The 20832-nt window shown below is 35.0% G+C and overlaps 2 protein-coding genes across 2 annotated transcripts; both read right to left on the bottom strand.

Annotated features, from left to right (window-relative positions):
• Positions 1–8425: 8425 nt before the first annotated feature.
• LOC120332685 (uncharacterized) lies at positions 8426–11039 on the bottom strand. The gene is made up of 2 exons (XM_039399985.2): positions 10522–11039; positions 8426–10265 (listed from the first exon to the last, which is right to left on the bottom strand). The coding sequence occupies exons 1-2, from the start codon at positions 10763–10765 to the stop codon at positions 8587–8589; spliced, it is 1923 nt and encodes a 640-aa protein (XP_039255919.2). The 5' UTR covers positions 10766–11039; the 3' UTR covers positions 8426–8586.
• A 5187-nt stretch (positions 11040–16226) lies between these two features.
• Positions 16227–18135, bottom strand: LOC120332634 (guanine nucleotide-binding protein G(o) subunit alpha-like). The gene has a single exon (XM_039399929.2). It carries the CDS (start codon positions 18047–18049, stop codon positions 16976–16978), a length of 1074 nt encoding a protein of 357 aa, XP_039255863.1. The 5' UTR covers positions 18050–18135; the 3' UTR covers positions 16227–16975.
• Between the last annotated feature and the right edge of the window lie 2697 nt (positions 18136–20832).

Here is a 20832-nt window from a genome sequence, read left to right as displayed (position 1 = left end):
ATATCAGATGTATATTCAATAAATTTGAGTTTGGAAATATTAAGATGAACAGCGATTTGATTGGTGGTCGGTTCATTTTTTTTAGTTTGAAAAATTAAATTGGGTATAATGTCAGATTCCAATTGCTCAAAATAATTTTCAAATAAAACAAATAATTTGTCCAATCTGGAATTTAGAATATCAAATACAAGCTATGATAAACCGTTTCATTTCAGTCATTGGCTCTTCATCAATACTGTACACCAGTTGTTCTCGAACTTTTTAAGCTGAGCCACCTTTTTAGAATTTGTCAAAAATGACTAGCTACTAATAACAGATAGTGAGGCAAACATGTTGAAAATGTGTGTTGAAACTCCTGTGGTATGTACACCAAGATGGCGAACACCGGAACGTTGTATGTGTACCAGGTTAGGGTTAGGCCATAATTTTATTTCAATTTTCCTTATTTTAGTTCTATCATGAGTACGGTTATTGCTTATACCTCTGAAAATAATACCAAAAAAAAAATAAAAAAAATCTGAGGTATGTGTAAATGACAGACAGAATGTATTGAGTCCAAGACAGTACAAAATTAGCTTTCACAATTAAATTCAGAAACATAAGATAGGATTTTCATATTTATCCCGGGTGGAAGTAAAGCTGATAAGACTGCCTAATCATATGGCAAACCATGGCCTCGCCTTAAGCTACCAGTCTATGTCGGGTATGGGATTAGTTAGCCAGTTAATTGTTTCAGATATGAACAATCTAAATTTTAGCGAACCGATGGAATTTCTACTAGTTTTATATATACTTTGTATAAATATAGATAGTCATTAGAAATTTTCTTATTTTCTCAATAATAAGGAGAATATAAAAAGCAAAATTATAGTCTTTAAAAGTCACAAATGACAACCTCTCATTTTTCACAATATTTTCAGCACAGTTAATTTTGTCACAATTTCGTTCCCTAAAATGTTGAGTGTTAGTTTTGATCGACTGGTTGAATCTATGATTACAGCCTAATAGTAATGTTTGGTATGACTTTTGTGTATATATTATATAATCAGCTATATATTGACAATGAAAAATTAACTGCTACTACGTTTATTTACTATTTTGCAGCCTGATACTTAGGGGAGTCAAAAATGAAAACGTCACTAACATTGTTTCGAATAAAAACGTGTTATTTATAAGTCAATGGATATCGGATTTCATATTTTCTATATTTGAAAATCTCGTAATTCTCTACTTTGTGAATTTGTTTTTGATAAATGAAAATATAAGACATCCTGGAAAATAAGCTTTAGTGTTATTTTTCGGAAGAAATTGAAATACCACCCAGTCTTATTTTCGAGGAAACACGGTAGGAATGTGAGAAATTGAAGCCAGAGTAAACAGAATATGTGTAATGATATTTACAATAAAATTATAATGATGTGCTTTGAACCTTCGGCTATTTCATACTGATATTCCGAGACTTGTTAGAGCCAGACAGGATCGTAATAATAGCGAATTGCCATGTATTTAACGCCTTGAGGAAGAAGAATTCAAAATTTCTACAAAGACTCAAAACTCATATTTTTTTTATCAGCACTCTCAACAGTCGATTGAAGAAAGCTTGCATACAGCAGAGTCGGTAATCGGTAATCATTAATTGAACCTCCTGAAGTATGCGCACCAAGATGGCGCACAACCTGAACTAAAGTTGTGTACCAGGTTAGGGTTCAGGTTATGCGACATCTTGGTGCGCATACTTCAGGAGTACCCGTTAATTTATGATTGACGTACAATAGCTTTATCGCTATCGAGCTTTATCCTAGTTGTGCTAACAAGTGCATGAAGACAAAGGGTCATGTAGGCGCCACTACAAAATTGGTGATTGAGAATCATGATTAAATTATCTATATAGTTTTAAACTTCACCAGACAAGAACAGCAAATAAGGTTAGGGCCAATTTAAGAATGTTGTTAAAATATATCGAGCATGATAAATTTACTGCAGTGAATACTTTGATTGTGAAATAAGCCAGACAAATCAGCATTTAACCTAGTTATATATGAGAATAAACAACTATTTGATATTCCCATACAGCTTGTTTTGATTAACGAGATGATCATATGACAAACAATATGCTGGAACTGCAATGGTTTTGTATGAGAATAGCTACCAGTAGTCAGTTTCAAAATTTCAGGAGAATGGACTAGGAAGAAAAGCGCGCAATGAGTTCATGGGTTAGCAGGTTTAAGGTTACAGAATTGTGTTTCTGACTGCCTGACACAGAGAAAGTGACAGACTTCTTTTTATTTACTGCATTATCCAATTTAAAGGTTATGTGGAGGTCAGTGAAGTACGGTGGTACCGTAGTAAGCAAGACCGTCCAAGGTCATATGAGCTCTTAAACATTTCATTTAAACCAGTAATCAAACTATCAGAATTGGTCGCACGATATGAAAAAAGCAGAAAATGAGTCAGCAGATAGAGTTTATAGCCCGTTTATTTTGGAGTTTGAGACAGCATGTATAAAATTAGGTACCGTACCGGTAGTGGGAGTCATAAACAAGAGATCAGTGTTCAGGAATGGCACACCCATCGGTGTTATGTGGGGGAAATTGTAAACTGGACACTACTTTTGAGAAACCATGTTACTTATTCAAATCACCATTGTGAGGCCGGTATTAGCGTATTACATACGAAAATATAATGACATAAAATAAATAAGCAAAGCTTTGGTACATCTAGTGGAGCTTTCCTGTCCTACGAAACCTGCTCTGCTCAATTCTGACACCTGCTGTCTGAAAAACTGTGCAATAATGAATGTTTCCTTAACCTTTGACCCTGAAAAATTCTCCCTATATTTTGCACAGCGAACTAGCGACTAACAGAACGATGTTTATCTTGAGATTTTTTGCCAGTTGGCGCTTACATACTGGTTTATATGTTTATAAAATTGGCGTCCACATACTGTTATATGTTTCCCATCACAAAAGTTACAAATAGCATGCAAAATCACGAAAACAAGCTACTGTTCATCGCCATGCATGAAAGTCTGTTCGAGTAAAAAAGGTGACTGAGCGGCTGCTAAAAATCCAATTGTTACACAACCAGTGACAACTTGCAGATTAGTCAATATTACGGACGTAAACAGGGAAGTCGGTGCAGGGTCATTTTTATTATCCACATTCCAGAACTTAGGAACTTGAAAACGTTTTTTAATGATTGGAGGGTGGATCGAACTTTCTCGGACTCCGAACACCGCTGCCACTAATATGGAAAAAAAGGTACGAGCACTCAATCATGAATAAATGACTATTGATTGACTGAATCACTTTTAAATAAACGAGATTGATTTATGAACTAAACTACGGACAAAACGCCAGAGCCAGGTGTATCTCGGTGACTGGCGCACCTGTATAAATGCTTTTTTCCAGGAAAAATTATGTACGGGAGGGTTGATATTTCCAACTGCGTTTATACATATACACCTCGCTTTTGTTACCTCGACTTTGTTTTTTCTCCAAGAATGGCCAATCAGCACTTAGTCGATGGTCATGTAACAATTACAATTTGTGCATTCGCTGGTTAACTGTTTTCTCACTAATATTCTCTGACACAAGGTGAGATTGGCCATTTAATACTTTCATGTCGTATGTGAAAAGCTCATTCAACGTTTTGGCAGCTTTCCTCGATTTCCGTATCGTGTACTGTACTTTTCTATCCAGGCGTTGAAAAGTTCTGTTGGGTAAAATTTACAATCGACTCTGATTCCCCAGTCCGGATTAAAAAAATCTATCTTGACTCCGGGCCCCAACACTCGAAAAATTAAATCTTTAGGATAAAAACGTTGGCATATGCAAGCTCTTCTCAATATTAAGGAAAGCTCAGTCAAATTGTATCTTTTTCAAGTTAATGTAGAACATTTTGATTATCTTCATTAAAAATCTGAAATTCAGACTCAAAGTACTTTGAAATTTCGACTCCGATTCTATAAAAAATTAACCAATCTAACTATTTCTCGTATGATTCACCTGAAATGTAACCGAACAATATGTCGTGGTTTAGGGTGTATATATCGACATAAAACATCGTTCTGAACTTTCCTCATCACGTAATAAAATGAAGTAGTAAATTACTATTTAAATATTGTGTAGTTTTACCTTCGAGGTGTCGCTCGTGGGTCAAGAAAAAGTACAAAATTTTGCTGACGACATGGCTTGCTTTCGTGGTTTTGGCTTGCTAACTGCAACGCTATTCAATCGTCATACTCATAACCTTACAATTTTATCTATTATGCTAAATTTTGTTTATTTTCATCTCAATGGTCTAAGCATCTCCTTATCAAGCGCGATTTACCCTCCAGCTAGGGCATTTCAATTTTTCAGTAATTACAATCATTATAGTTCTAATTAAAAAAATTATACCATATGCAACATAAGTCGTTTGAGATGAACTTTCATATATACTCAAGTTTTTCAAAAAATTTGGTAAATTATAAGCAACATATATTTTCATGTGATAAAAGCAACCCTTGTTATATTTTCACGGGTGCACCAGTAAATAGTTAGAACCTAAGCAAGCATAACAGATGGTTCTAACTATTCAAAAAGTACATTATATCTTCCTAATTTATTTATTTTATCGAAACGATATTTTGGTTGTTGATTTGGTGACTCTTAGCTCTGTTTTTTGCGTCAAAATTTGTTTTTACGATTAAATATGAAGGAGTAGTAGTGAATAGTTCTTAATCAAAATTAGTGTTGGAAATGTTCTACAATAGATAACATCAACACCCGAGCATTGAAAGTGTCGAAAAAGTAGTTCTTAACTCTAGTTATTACGTGAAGGCTCCAAATTTAATTATAAACACCTGAAACACGGAAATAATTCAAAACGGATGATGGCTGCGATCTACATTTGGCAGCATATTATTATATTGTTAACATTCATTGACTAATTTCCAAACTATTAAAGCAAGTACATGCTTCATTACAAACATAGTATGTGGCCTTATTGATGTCATATAAATTGCGATTGGGCTATTTACTGTAACTGATCTAAACTCTGAGCAGTGGGTCCAAGATTGAAAAGCACTTCGAACAAGCAATACAAAAAGGCATAAAAAAGTTAAAAATACAGTAATGTAATCAAATTTGTCAATGAGGTTAAATTTCGTATCAAAGACGCATCTGAGATATATGTAATTGTACGAAGCACGTATGAAGCGCTACTTTCACTCTCTTCATATCTTTTGCAAGATTAGATCCATCACACGATACAAAAGAAGAATAAAAACAGTGATTTTTTTGTAACACCGTTTCAAATTTTTTAGCCACAAATTCAGACGCGCTTTGAAAATCATTTTGCCCATTGTAATCATTAAAGCATATGTTTAGGTTTTTATCGAGTAATTTACGCTCGAACGTTTCTTTTTTAGTGAATAAAACCATTATTGTTAATCCCTTAGTAAATTCATGATTTGCAATCCATTTGAATTGTTCAAAGGTGCTTAAAAGGCGGTTTGTCTTTCGATCTTCTTTAAATGTGTCATATGTTGATACATCAACACAAAATATCAGCACACAATCTCTTTCGAAAAACTGGAGTATCCTTTTTACGTTGCTCTTTTTATCTATAGGAGCGACCTCTAGAAGCCAGAGGTTCTTTCGCAGTGGTGTTTCTAAAATACTATTTAATTGTTTTCTGCAAAGTATGACGTCATATGGTGACGGAATATATGTATTGGCGCGCAAACGGTCGATATTGTTAAAGTAATACTCCGCGTTTTCGAAAAGGTCCATGTTATCTATTTGTTTGGCACAATATACAAAGCCAGGTTCGTTCCAAACTATTTTATATCCGGCCCATATAGTATTAGGTATATCGGATTCCCATAAGTCTGGGGTATAGGATTTGATTTCTTCTAAGATTCGGTTTTCGCAAGCATATACAAATCCACTCATTTCAACTTCTCTGAGTAATGATCTCATTGTTTTGATCGCATTTGAACGAACAAGAGTTTTGTACGGTATCACATCCATAGTGTGTTCTTCATCGTCGAATCTTCCGATATTTTTGCCATAAATACCCCTAAGAGCTCTGGCAACCTCTGTCTTCCCAGATCCAGCTTCTCCCAGTATAGGTATTTTTATCACATCACTGTTAGTTGCATCTAGTTTTACAGACTTTCGATTTTCCAACTTTTCCCATCGCCGATAAGTATGACGTCGGATCATTATACAATGCTATTTTACAAACATATTTCTAGTTATAGTAAAGTAAATCTAGTTAAGTAAAGTTATATCTAGTTAAGTATCTAGTTAAGTAAAGTTTGCAAAGTTAAAAGTGGCGCGCTACAATTATTCGCGAGAATAGGTCAACTTATGAAGTGCTCGACATGGAATTTAAATTCGGTCAAAATTCTACTGATGTAAAAGTAATTATAGCAGTTTTCTATTGCTAACTCCCCAAATCAAACCGCATAAATCACGTCTCCAATTTGGGTTCAAATAATTCGGGGATATGCTACCATATACACAATAAATTATTTTGAAATACGTAATGCGTCAACTTACTTCCGCGTTCAATTCTATGCTGGCGTTATGCTATAGCGGTAATCATACCACAATCCGAGCTTAATTTTGTACCAAATGCTGGTAATGATATCATTGGAAAAAAACGATGCAACTCAAACTCAAATCGCGCAGATCAAGTGTGGAGTGTTTTCTACCGCGCAATTGTGACCAGTTTATATCGGCAAACTTTAAATAAATTTTGGGAATTGACCAAAAAGTATACTCGTCTCAGCACATGACAGCTTTATAGCATTAGGAGAGATTGATGTATTAAATTTATGAAGATATTTATCAGCGTTTCATTGTATAACAACATTTTAGTTTCTATCTCGTACCGGGAGTACGAGACCAAAATAGCTATCGGAAGTTCATGCTCCTTCGGACTACGTTGTATATTTTTATTACATTGAAATAAGAATTCGCCTTGGATTAAATAGAAATAATTTGAATTCAAACATTTTCTCACTCGAGAAGAAAGAGAGGAAAACTGACTTTAGGGAACGCTTCCGAACAAAAAAAAAACGCAATTTGTCGAACGCGAATTGCGTTATATTTAAAACAAGTAGTATTTTGACTAAAAAAATTTTTAAACCCTCGTTGAAGGAGGCACACTTTGCCTCTCGTAGATTATATATAAAACTAATTTACCTTTTCCGACTGCCTTCTAAATATATCTATATATATTATATGAATCCTACCGCTACATTATTCTAAGCCTATGCTGTCGATTCAGCAGCATACATTCACGAGCGGATATCACAAGCGTAATGTGTATGGAAATCCCACTAAAGCATTCCACCGGCACAATATGCCACAACAAAAAACTGATACCATAATTCTATAGGTGGATATGGTAGCTTACACTCTTGCGCTCTTGTTCTATGCACAAAGTTTCGCAGCATCATTGTCTAGTGCCGATAACCAACGTTCAGGAAGTAGACTCCTAATTCCATAGAAATGATTCTGAACCATTATCGAGGTTGTTGGATACAACCTATCGTAGCTAGCTCACATATGATTTGAAGCAAAAATAAATTCGCTATCGCAAGACTCATATATCGATAATATGACTCCTAATGCAGAAAACGGACTCGGAAGTCGGAAGTAATTGAATCATGAAAGTATGACGTAGGTAGCGTTGTCAAACATGCAAAGAATCACTGGGCCATATTCTGGCATAGGTATTTTTGTTTCACCATGAGTCACCAAGAAAGAATGCAGACTGTATTGGAAGTAAGTGTGCGCTTTCGGTTGGTATTTTTGGAATAAACGAGTTAATATAATTTTGTAAATTTGAATGGATATTTTCTTCGCTTGGATTATCTTCATTTAGCTATAGCGTTGGGCACGTGACGATCACCTACCCATTTTATATATAGTACGAAACAAAATGAACGAATGAACCAAACTCAAAATATATATTTATACTACTGAATACATAAGATACAATTAAACATTTATAGCCATCCCACTAATACGACTTCTAGCGTAAACACTGTCGGTTTTTGTCCACCAGAAAACAGACATATATATATGCTGAAATTGAAAACCCTGTTGGGATGTTTAATGCGGTTATCAATGCAAATGCCAAGTAATGTCGGACATAATCTTACATGATAGATTTAATCGTTACAGGGCGAAATACAAACCTTTGCAAATGGCATATCAGCTCACTTTCATATATTGTTTTGTTTGACATCATGTGGGCTCAACAGCCTTACAGCACACATTCGGAAGACGCGCCAATAGACGCTGCTGGCAGTGACTATACTCATGCAACGTACATTCATTTAACACCCCGCAACACTGGATAACTTAACTTTTTGTTTTGACTGTTAAACTAGCATATATTTTAATACGAGACATTATTTTATAGTAAAAGTTGCTTATATTTTCAATAATAATTCGAAATAAATAGTAAAAATTATCGTGCTGTTTCACAGTGTTATATGTGCAAGCATAGTTTGGACCTTAGCATACCTAAAAAAAGTATGCATTTTGCCAACACGAAAAATGCATGAAGCATTGAGTGGTGTCACACTTTCAAATGTTTATCAACTTCTTCTGTAACGCTAAAATCACAAATGCAAATACTATTATCATACAATGCAGTTACTAAACGTTTTTTATCGAAAGCTATACAGTTAACTTGACAGTCTTTATGGGCTACCATTGTTTTAACGGGATCTTTTTTACCAAAACGCCAGTGTTTCACCTTCCCGTCCCGCCCAGCGCTTAGAAGTGAGACCATTCGATCGCCATCTTTTTCTTTTACGCTTAACTTCAGGGTTTCAACTCGATCTTTGTGTCCTTTATAGGTTCTTATATTAGTTTCATTTTTAACGTCCCATATATTAAGTAGGTTATCCGCAGCATACGCTAATAGACCACCAGCATAACTTAAGCTCATTATAGGCGCAGAGTTTGAGGCCCAGATAATTCTCAAACTTTTTCCATCCATTGTGTCCCAAATACGTACACTATGATCAGCGGCACCGGAAAATAACATAGATAAATCGTGTGCAATATCGACTGCAAAAACGGGCTTAGAATGTCCATTGTAAGTGTGTTTTAATTTACAATGCCTCATGTCCCATAACTTTATAGTTTTGTCATTGGACCCGGTTGCGACTAAGTGATCCTTACAGGCCAGAGCCCAGACCGCTCCTGTGTGTCCGTACAAAGTTCGAAGGCACATGCCGTTTTTAATATTCCAAACTTTTATTGTGCGATCATAAGAACCGCTTATGACAAGGCATGCTGTGTAAATGGCCACACACCAAACGCCTTTGGTATGTCCATTTAACACTTGAATTGTTGTAGCACTGCGCAGACTCCAAACACGAATAGTGCCATCAGCACTCCCACTCACGAGCACTCTATTATTGAAATCTACACAGAGTACCTTTCCATCATGTCCCTCAAGATGAGCATGAGCACATTTTGCCCGCGACCAGTTTCTTTGTCTTATATGGTTGGATCGATATACGTCATAATGCCCTCGCGTTGTCCCTGGTCTCGAGGTTACACTTGGCGTCGCTATTTGGCTACGCACCTCATCGCATTTCTCTTCCCAAAGAACTCCAGACAAACACAACTTATTCCATTTTTTTGACACCGTAGCTGCGCGCGCCAAATCTTTAGGAGACAAATGTCTCAGGACTTTTAATGCTAGATTTTTGGGTAGTTTCGATATAAAATCGCAATTTTGACGAACGGATAAGTATGTTGACAAAAAGTACAGTTGTTTCATAACCAACTTCGGCAAAACTTTCCGATAAAAAATAGAACGTTCAGGATTTGTCCATTCTTCAAACCATACAAACAAATTCTCCACTTTTGCACGGATTTCGTTATATTTTTGTTCCCCGAGTAGTTTAAGTCGTTTCCGGACTTTTTCGTCAGAGTCTTTGTTTTTTGTCCGAAATCTAACTTGGCTTCGAGTTGTTTCGTATGATTTCGGAGGTTGTCGGATTTTGGGAAAATGTGTTCTCATTTTTTCACTGGTTGACTTGTTATTCGATTCGTTAATACTTTTACTGTCGATTGGTGGCAACTTGTTAACTCTAAATACTTCTTCCTCATTGGTCAAATGTGCACTTTGAACTCGGTGATATCTAGAGACGTTTCGAGTTTTTGTCAAATGCGTCCGGATTTCACGACTCAAAGCAGTGCTGACTGGTTGAAATTCGACTTCTGGTTCGAATTTTTGTCCTGAAAAATATTGCGGAACACGTCTAAATTGTGTCGGTTTGACAACATTGCAATTTGGTTTATATCGAAAACTATATATATAGTCCTTGTTGTACTTAAATGCAGTATTTTAGTGAGTTACTGGAGAAAAATTCATCAATAAGTATATTATGATAACTGAAATATTAGGTTTGCTTGAATATATAAGATGAGCACAAAATTTCCATAAATCAGAAGTGTCTGCTGGGATTGCTTGAAGTAATAATAGCCTACTCACCGGAAAACATGAAATCTCGGTGCAATAACGGTTGCAGTGACGTCCATAAGCTTCTAACTTGACTGTTACTTGTCATTGCTATAAGTTGCTTCAAAATCCTACATAAATGCTCATGTGTTAGCAAGCCATCATCGATAAGGTTAACGATGTCTTCCAAACGAAATTCAAACTCTGATCGATAAGTGGAGCTGGAGGGCATGTTTGGCTTAGCTCCAGAAGTCTTTGCCATCACCAAAGCAGCCATCTAGCCGCTAGTCGTGATGTATATATAGTAACTTGAATAAAACTGAAACACAGAAGTTGCTTTTAAAGTCAAACTATGAAATAGTTTCCTGGGGATCAGTGGCGGACATTTCTATTGGCATTTTAGAAAAATACCTAACACATACTTATAACTAGATTTTCCAACTTGAAGTCTTTAAATTTTTTATTTCAATTATCTTACAAAAACACATTTTGTTAGTTCAACATTAGTAAAGTCCTCATTTCTTCTGAAATTGATAATTTATCTCAAAAAAGTTGCACATTAATAATTTTCAGCATGTCATCAAGAAAATCTTTCAATTTCTTTTGAATGTAATAATCCATTAATTGCGCGAGATAAAATATGGTCTTTTGTATATACAGTTGTGCCAGATCTTTGAAAATATGATGTAAAACGGAATTTTACATCAATCCTCGACTGTCAGTACACACATCGTCATAAAAATATGGAAATTGCATAGTAGAGGCTGTTCTAACTTGAGCTATAGTCTTCGATCAATTACTTTATCATTGTTTCCTGTGAAGTGTACCCATACAGCGTCAAATAAATACTCTAGTACAAGCTGAGCAAAACAAACACCTAAGTATCACATAATTACTTTCAGTACGTCTTTAAATATTAGTTTAGCTACCTCGAAGTTGCCCTACAAATATACAACTTCAGCGACCCGTCACCATGATACAAGGAATTAAAACTAATCAGTGCCGGCAGGAGTAATTTCTGTCCGACTGCCAAGGATGCTTCATAAGTTGCCCATGCTAAGTATGCCCTGATACATCGCATTAATTAAATTTCTCAGCTTCTAAAAGCGACTTCTTTTGTACCCCAACCCTAAACATGTAACTAGATAACATAAGCATAAAAGCTACAAGGCGGAGCTGACTCTTTAAATCTTGTTTTACAATGATACAACGCTTGATTTGGATATCGAGTGGCATGACATTGTTTTCATATTAGTCGCTTACACCTACTTGATTTTTGTATCTAAAAATAGCTGTCATCAACGAAATATTAAGATTTATTCTAAAAGGCGTTTTCTTCATATCCTGCAACTAACTTTATTTTGACTATCTCAAGGAAATATACATACAACTCAAATTTGATTGATTATAGCTGACTGAACCACAGAACAAGTGATTTAGGCGTGTACAGCGTTACTCACGAGTAGCCCTTGTCTCAAGTGTACTTGTGAAAACGTAATGATGGAAATTACTCTACAAGATTACCGAGTTAGCAGTTGACTGGTATTATAACAGAGAATAGGAAGAAAGATGGCGTAATTTTGTCAATTGCTCATATATTTTACATCTTCCCACAGGCGAGCTACTCTGAATTGAGATTTCACTTGCCACACTTTGATAAAAACTCGAAGTATCGCAATAAAATTTCTATGTTAAGTTAATTTTAAATACCGATATCGTATTTTGAATAATTAAAATGTCCATTCTCCGTTTCTGAAATGTCAAAAAAGTATGACGTAACATAGTGATGACGATGGTAAAAGTCTTGTTCTAGTTTATAGTTTCTGCACTTTTTGAGCTAAATAAGAGCTTCCTAAGTGTTAATGCCTGCTTGTACAGATGATGTTCAAGAAAAAATTCACAAGATCTCGCAATGAAAAATTTATGCTATTCATCTATACCAGTGGTTCTCAATCTTTTTTTGTGGCCCATTTTCGTTCAACAAAAATTCTGTTGCCTATTTACTTTTTGTGCGAAGGGAAAACTACAAGAAAAAACGAAATAACAAAAATGTACACTTTCACACTAATAATCAGAATGAAAATTACCACTTAGGAGCAGAAAACAGCATCGCCATTCATTGCTGCTACAATTAAAATTAACTGTAGTGACACAAATAATTAGCTAACTAGCACTTGTTAATAGGTCTGTGGCCCACTTTAAAATGTTTCAGTGGGCCATGGCCCGCTGGTTGAAAACCGGTGATCTACACATTTCACTTCATCGAGCTATTCTAAGTGTTTAATAATTCTTCCATTTTAATATGGAACACTACATTGGTCGTATCTTTCATCACTGTGGTATAGAAGGGAAACAGTAGCTAAACCACCAGCTTTCGATTGTATATGTTTCTCACATTCACAAAGGTACAATTGTTACGACATAATGACTGAACAAATAAGCGGGAATAAAAACAAATAATACTTGTTTGACAAAGGAACGCTCAATCGGCGATTATGACACAACAAGGTCGGAATTAAAAGAAATCCATTGTTTGAAAATGAATATTTGATTTATTTTTCTTTGCAATAAATACCAAAGGACAAATCCGGGTCATAATAAATTGCCGTGTGGCATAGGTGACTTAACTTGAGCGAAATTAAACCACATAGTGGTACATGTTGTGTCGTGGTTTGAGATTGTATGTCACGAACGTCTTTTTCATAATGCCTTGACGATCACGAATTTATAGCAAATAAAATTATAGCATATATTACTTAAAATAAATCCATATTCTCTTTCACGCGTATAGCGTTTTAATCTTGTTTCATTTGATAAAGATAGTAAGTACTCCCTCACTAAATTAAATTACAGTAAATATAGATTTGAATATAACGAAAGTTTCCGTTCGCAGCCATTTTGCGTAGGCAGTATCCAAGTTATTAATTAATTCCAGAGTATTGCGTCTCCCGTAAATAACAGGCCCCTTTCTCAACAACGCTGTATAATAAAGAACCGTAAAATCGCAGCAGAGTTAAACACAGTAAACTATTATTTGCTGGCAATTTTAGGCCTTCAAACCAATTTTTACAAAACTTTTGTTGCGTTGTATTGCCCTGTTGTTACTATTTTCTCAAACAAAAAAACGCAATTCAATTTTCATTTTTTTTCTGTGGCCTGTGCTGTAAAAAAATATTCACAAAGTTAAGGAATTATAGCAACAATGGTCGGATAGCAGGTATCCCCGACACAAGATATTTCTGTATTACGTCACCATGTGATATATATATATATCGCTTTTGAGTTCAAATTTTATTCCAAACTTAAGGCATATGAACTCATTAAACTTGTGGCAAAAGTTTCACTTTGTCTGGCCAGTTTTCAATTTTTTTTAAAACGCTGTGACGACGTACACGAGTGCGATAACAGTTTCGATTTCAAGTTTATTTTATACAAATTCACAGCTGAGTCTATAATGGGAATTCCACAAAAGTTTCTTGTATATTGGGAATATGTTTTCGATATGATATCAATTTTAGTATTTTTTACTATAATTGGAATTTAATGTTTCAATTCCTGCTTTCAAAGATAGGAAGAAATACAAGATCTTGTTCAACATATGTCAGCTTCCGTTAGGTCATTATCTAACTTCTTCAAATATAACTGCCACATATGTATTGAGCTTTATATGATTATTTGTATACAACGAGTAGTATGTTCTTATGTATAATTTTTCATAGTTAGTATTGATTAATTCAATCATCATTGTGATTTGGGACCCATACAACTCTGAAATTTTTAGGACAGAAGTCAAAAATTTAGTCCACCACATATTCTCACCGAGTACTCTTATAGAAGTAAAACAATACATTTTGGAGCAATTCTGATCAACTTTAGTTAAGTCCTACGTGCTTAAATCAAGGTATTTTGACACACCTAGACATGTATCACAGATATATATCAGAAATACCATATTCGGATAATCCTGTGCATAAAATTAAACCCTTCAATAATATAAGGATGCCAGATTTGTCCCACTAAATTAGAATTGCTGTTGCCCAGTTTTGATAATTTCTTACACGTTTTGCAGAAATAAATTTCTACCGAAATAGTGTGATTGACCAAATTACACTCGGCCAAATATACATATCTATTGCACACGCACAAATCTAGTGTTCACAAATTTATCTGAATTTAGTATAGAGTTTAGTCAGACATTACTTATGCAGGAAGTTGTGGTTCAACATAGTTCAAACTATGAAAATTATCCTCGAATTTCCGAAACTTAAATCTAATATTCGTATTAGAACAATGTTTAGAATATTGGCAATATTTACGTTTTGCTGTGTTATTGGAAAAACAAAAATGTTTCTAATGGTTTTCATGTATTTAGTTTAATCGTATATATATTTTTTGTAACTTTACATTCAGAATCGATTCTCATGCAGAAGTAGATTATGTCCTAAATGCGATCTTTTAAATATCAATAGGTGTTTACTACTAAATGCCAATTTAAGTCACCCATACTCTAATGACATTTGGAAATTGAGAAAAAAAAGTCTAAGAACTGTTTTTTATCAATTTGATCAAGTTCCAACATAACCATGACGTGCATTTAATATATGCAAGTATTTCACAATTACTCGAAAAACTTAGTGGAAATGTTTCCGGGATAGTAAGACCGGACGCATGACTTGAAGTTTAAAAAATCATTTCACAAACAGTGTTTTTGCAAAAAGAGAATCAATCCTTATAGCCTTAAGCAAATTAATTATATATTGAAAGTATATAATTTGTTAAAAATTTATGAAATGGAAATGAACTTTGCCAAAGACCAGTATTTTGTCAATCACAAGTGTTTTTTTGTAAGTTTTGCAAATATATACCTTGTCTTCTCGGCCGTGTGCTCACTTTTAAACAAGAATGATTTATAAATTCAATCGGATTACGTTAATGTGTTGAAAGATTGCGAAATCGCAATGACTAATTTTTATTGTTTTCCATCGGCAACAGTTATATTGCTGAAAATAATTCTTAGGTCAAATATAGTTAGTGACATTTTTCTATGCTTTACTTGCTGGTATGTCGTGTCAGTTCCCAGTAATTAAAAGTATACGGAACTGTCACTGCACCTGCAATACAATATACACGCTTGTCGATTTTAATAACAAACCATTACGAAGGTCGTGAATAATGCACGTTTGGGGCACTTGGCTAATTTTGGAACAATTTAATATGTACTTTGCTTGCACCAAACTATGACTATACCGACGGATGATTCAACCTATGAACTTTTTTGTTTCAGGGTTTTAATGAACAGGGAAAGTTGATAAACGACGTCATCTGACGTATTTGAATTAAGGAAGTAGCGTTCTTCCGGTTTGTAAAGCTCACAGCTTATGCACCTATAGTTTATCGCAAACATAGTACCGTTAGCAATATCAGAGTATAGCGCTTTGTCTCATAATTATCTGACTGCAAAAATAAATCACTCATACGCATACAAACGCTTGAAATTTAACAGATACAACGAATGTTGCGCTAATCTTGATTTGTATCTGAAAAGCCATCGAATTTAAAGTCCATAAACCTTCAACGAAAACCAAAAAAATCCAAGATGTCACATACTAATCGTCGCCCTCATTTCATAATCTTTTAAAACACTGCACTTCTCAAAATTATCACTCACTAAATACTAACTTTCTCTTGCTGCAATCAAAAGACCAATTTATAATCTTGTCATATAATAAAATTTGATTTATATAGGACAAACTGCCAAGTCCGGATATTAAAGTCATGTTATATTATTAAATAAATCAAACGAATAATAAATACAGAAATATAAAACAGTGCATCATTTTTTGTTTGTTACAATTTGAGATATATAATTCATTCATTTTTACTGAACGAACAGCTGCTTATACGCACATTTTATTGGCCAATGTATTGATTATGCAGCAAACTATGATCAAAACTGTTGATTTCGGTCCAGGTACATCTACTTGGATAAAATAACATTTATTTCCCATTTCTTTTCTTAGGTGCCAGTAATTTTTCATGTTATAAATTTCAGCTTAAATGATTATTTTTTGTAGTTGATATATGAGTGTGATTTGTGGACCGTGTCAATTTTTTTTCACAAATATACAGTATAATAACATTGTTCATATATTAGCAAAAAAATACGATTCTTTATCTGAATTTTTCACTGAAAATGTCTCACCCCGTTTGATTCTTTCGGGGGGCATTTTGGATTTAAAATGTGATGCTTCCTACATTTAATGTTCTTGGTTATTTCTCCGCCACTTATTATTTGTACTTGAAGTTTTTATGAAGGTTCGTTATAAGCACGGCCACAAACATGTATTAAAAATATTGTTAGAGATTCACTGACTTATAATTTATTGTGGGTAAAAGCGTAGTGCGATTAAATGAAAAATAAAATAAAAAAATATCGAGAAAGTAATTATATTATAAATAATCATAGATGAAGCAAATATTCAATAATCTATATTAACTTCATTTCTTTTGTTCGTAATTGAACAACACAATGCGACAAAGCGCTTCTTATTTTTTGTAAATCTTCTGAACGAGTTAATCGCCCATTAGAAATAAAAAGTGAGCAAAGTCCCGCGCGTTTGTGTGCTTTAGCTTCAAATTTTTTTCTTATGAAAGGTACAGCGTCTTTAACTGTATTTCTACCGTTGTAGTTAACAAAATATTTTTTAAGTTCAGTATTTTTTAACTTTTTCTCGAGTTCTTCCGTTTTCGTAAATAGCAAAATTGTCATAGCTTTTCGTGTGAATTCGTGGTTGGCAATAATTCGAAAATGTTCCAACGTTTTTGAAAGTTTATTCGTTTTCCCATCGTCTTCAAACTGATCAAATGACGACACATCGACACAGAATATCACAACCGTATTGTCGCCAAAATACTGCAACACTCTTTTTATATTACTTTTATTATAAATTGGTCCAACTTCAAGCAGCCATAAATTATTTCTCATCTTTGTTTCATAGATGCTGTTTAACTTCATTCGACACAAAGCAACGTCTTCAGCTGAAGGCTCAAAATATGTTGCTGATATTCGATCAATGTTGTTGAAATAATACTCGGCTTCTTCAAGAAGATCTCTTTTTGATGTATGTTGAGCGCAACAAACGAATGTACCGTCTTCCCAAATTCTTTTAAACGACATCCAAATTTCTCGTGGGATTTCTTGGTTTACTTGATCTTGTTTGAAAGACTTTACTTTTATTACGTCGTTCAATGTGTCCCTTTTCGTGCACTCGAGTCCAAACGAATCAACTTCTTCTACCAAGCTTAACATTGTGTGAAATGCGTTTGAATGAACTAAATTTTTGTATGGCATAACATCGATTTCATTTTCGTTTATAGATGTGATACTGTCCGTGTTTTTTCCATATAATGTACGAAGAGATCGTCCGATTTCTTTAGTTCCAGATCCCGGTGCTCCGAGCAGAGGGATTTTGAATATTCCATTTCTTGTGCCATCCAGCTTCTTATGTGATTCGATTCCTCCCAGATGTTCCCATCCGTTGAGACGGTAATGTACTGACATCTTCGTCAAGTTAATACTCTAGTAATGTATATGCTTTATAGTATTTTTCTATAAGAGACAAAAGCAACAAGTTTAGTTATCATGCAATTTAAGTAGTAATTACGGTCCCAATCGCTTCTCTTGGTTAATGGGTGCTGATACCTGTTGCTATCGGTCTACTAAATAATAACAATCGGTCCCACACGAATATTCTCGATCATACTGGTTATATCTCATTCTGGAACTGGTATTTACGTCAAATAAGTCTTTTTTCTTTTGTATTTTCACGTTTCTCTAAATTATTTCATCATTTTATCCGAGCGTGCAACATGTACGCTGCCAAACGACGAGTTGCCTCGCTGAAAATAGAATGGTGAGTCACGTTAGTGATTGCATGTTTTCCGCGAACAATCGCAAGCTCATCAAAGCGAACAAATTACGTCAATACACGGCTTTTGGCCCTGCCACAGTAGAGAACAAAATGGCTGTGATTAATGATAAATTTGTGTACGATATTTTATCCAAATAAAGCTTCCAAAAAACTGGATATCTTAGCAATATGGTTGCTTGGATTAATATGCAATGCAACTGCAATTATTGTAACTATACAAAGATATCAGGTATGGATGAAATAATGAGGTTTAACCAAACACAGGTTTCTTCTCATCACACATTCCCAGTTATTCAAAATTCAAAAATTACATTACCCTCGTGACATCATCGGTATCGTGACGTCACCATGCAACAGTGTACGTCTCATAGTTTCGGTATTAGGAACACGGACATGTTCTTATTCTAATTGCTATTTTTCTCATGCCGTGTCCATAAATATCGTGGACCTCAACAGCGACTTACAGATCGTGAAGTTAGTCACACAATTGTAAACTATGAAAGGTATTAATACCAACAATGGGCAAAAATATTCAAACAATGCATTCAGGTTCGGTCAATCGATTCTGAAGTTGACGAAAATCTGTGGAATGGCATTTCAATATGCGTTGCGTGCGTTTCGGCTGATGCGACTGTTGGCATGAGCCCCGATAGAAGCACAAGTGAATTTTACACTGAAATGACACTAAAAAATTTTTGTCTTTTCGTGATAAACCATTACGTTCATATATTATCTATTATGTAATTAACGATACTCAACACAGAAAATACTTGTTTACTACGGTACTCATGCTTGTTCATGGGACATTTTTTTCTGTCCCATCCCATCCCATTGAAATACAATTCGATAAGAATTGCTAAATTCAGGTTTAGCGTCTACTAAACAGGACTACGTGCACAAAGAAACATGCAAAAACGACAAAATTTATTGACTTTGTTAACTTTAAGGGGATACCGCGTTACCTCACCATCGTGTTAAAACCGCGCCGGTAAAGACATAGTGATAATTTTGTTTAACGCACAAAACATAACCTTATATAAAAATGAGTGTCTCAAAAATTTTGGAGTCCCACGTGAAATACAAATGTGTGCTGTCCCATCCATCCCGTGCCATGGGACGTTTCCAGTGGGAATCCCATTCCCACGGACAAACCTGACGGTACTAATCGAACAAATGTAATAACTCAGTAGTAAATGAATTTATATAAATTAAATACTAATACTAAGTGCGCATTAGACATGTACCATGGTTGCCATGGACCTTTAAGAAGCATAACTCCATAATCTACACATTACATCTCAAAGTCGCCGATTTCAAATAATTCTTGTCAGCGTGACGAGCAGATAGATGAACATAGTGACCAATGACATGAAACAACAAGACATATATATATAAGGTTTTCTAAACTTGAATATTTAAATTCAGAACTATACGTGTCCACAAAACAAACCTATCAGTTTCGTTTTATGTTAATTTGAGAGCCAAATCTGGCAATTGGGGCGGCAGTTACGTGAGACATGCTGGATTGACGGTGTTTTACTTCAGCCAGATTCGTACAAATGTCGTGTTATCATTCCTTATAAGCTGGCGTTATTATCAACCATCAGAAAGATCGAAACTGTATAAGGTAGAGGCAATGTTTCAAACGGTCTGATTGTAATATTAGGCCCATCATTATGTTAACAGAACGTAATTTTTATTTGTTTGTCGTCATAACGGTGTCGATGGCGTCAATATCAAGATAATGCATGTAAAGAAAGCGTACTGTCTTGCTAACCATATGCCAAGACTGGCACGCTATGTCGTAGACGTAGACAACTTCCATCTAACAATATATTACCAAATTTTTAGTAAGAAATCACCGAGTGAAGACGCAATGGCCCAAGCGTTTAAACCAAACTAGGCACTTGATTTAGAAAGAATAACTTTGGTTGTCTATTACGACTGGAATTGGATGTCTCTCTCCGATACATGCTAGCTTCCTACAGTTTAAGTCAGGGTCGGCCAACCTTTTTGGCCGAAGGGACACATGTGGTTCACTAATAATTACGCGGGCCACCTAACATGGTAGTTGTTCTAGTTTTGCTACAATGACCACTTAACATGGTAGTTATGTTCTAGTTTTGCTACACTGACTACAGGTTAATGAGTAAACAAACAGTACCCGCACATCAAACTTTCACAATTATTAGAACAATGAAACTGTTGTTTTACAACCATTGATGGGGCGCCATCAGTGGTTATTCCCGAAAGTTTCGCCAAAGACAAGCCAAGACGCTTGATCACTTTTATCACAGCTCTTAACAAACCAATGCCACTAGTCGTACCCTTAGCAGGGACACTGGCTGCGAGCTCCACGGTAATTTCATATCATCATTAACTCCCCGCAAGAAGATCGCCAAGTCGCCGACTG

The sequence above is a fragment of the Styela clava genome, chromosome 13, assembly GCF_964204865.1.
Source record: "Styela clava chromosome 13, kaStyClav1.hap1.2, whole genome shotgun sequence".
NCBI lineage: Eukaryota > Metazoa > Chordata > Ascidiacea > Stolidobranchia > Styelidae > Styela > Styela clava.
This window is presented reverse-complemented; position numbering and strand designations above follow the sequence as displayed.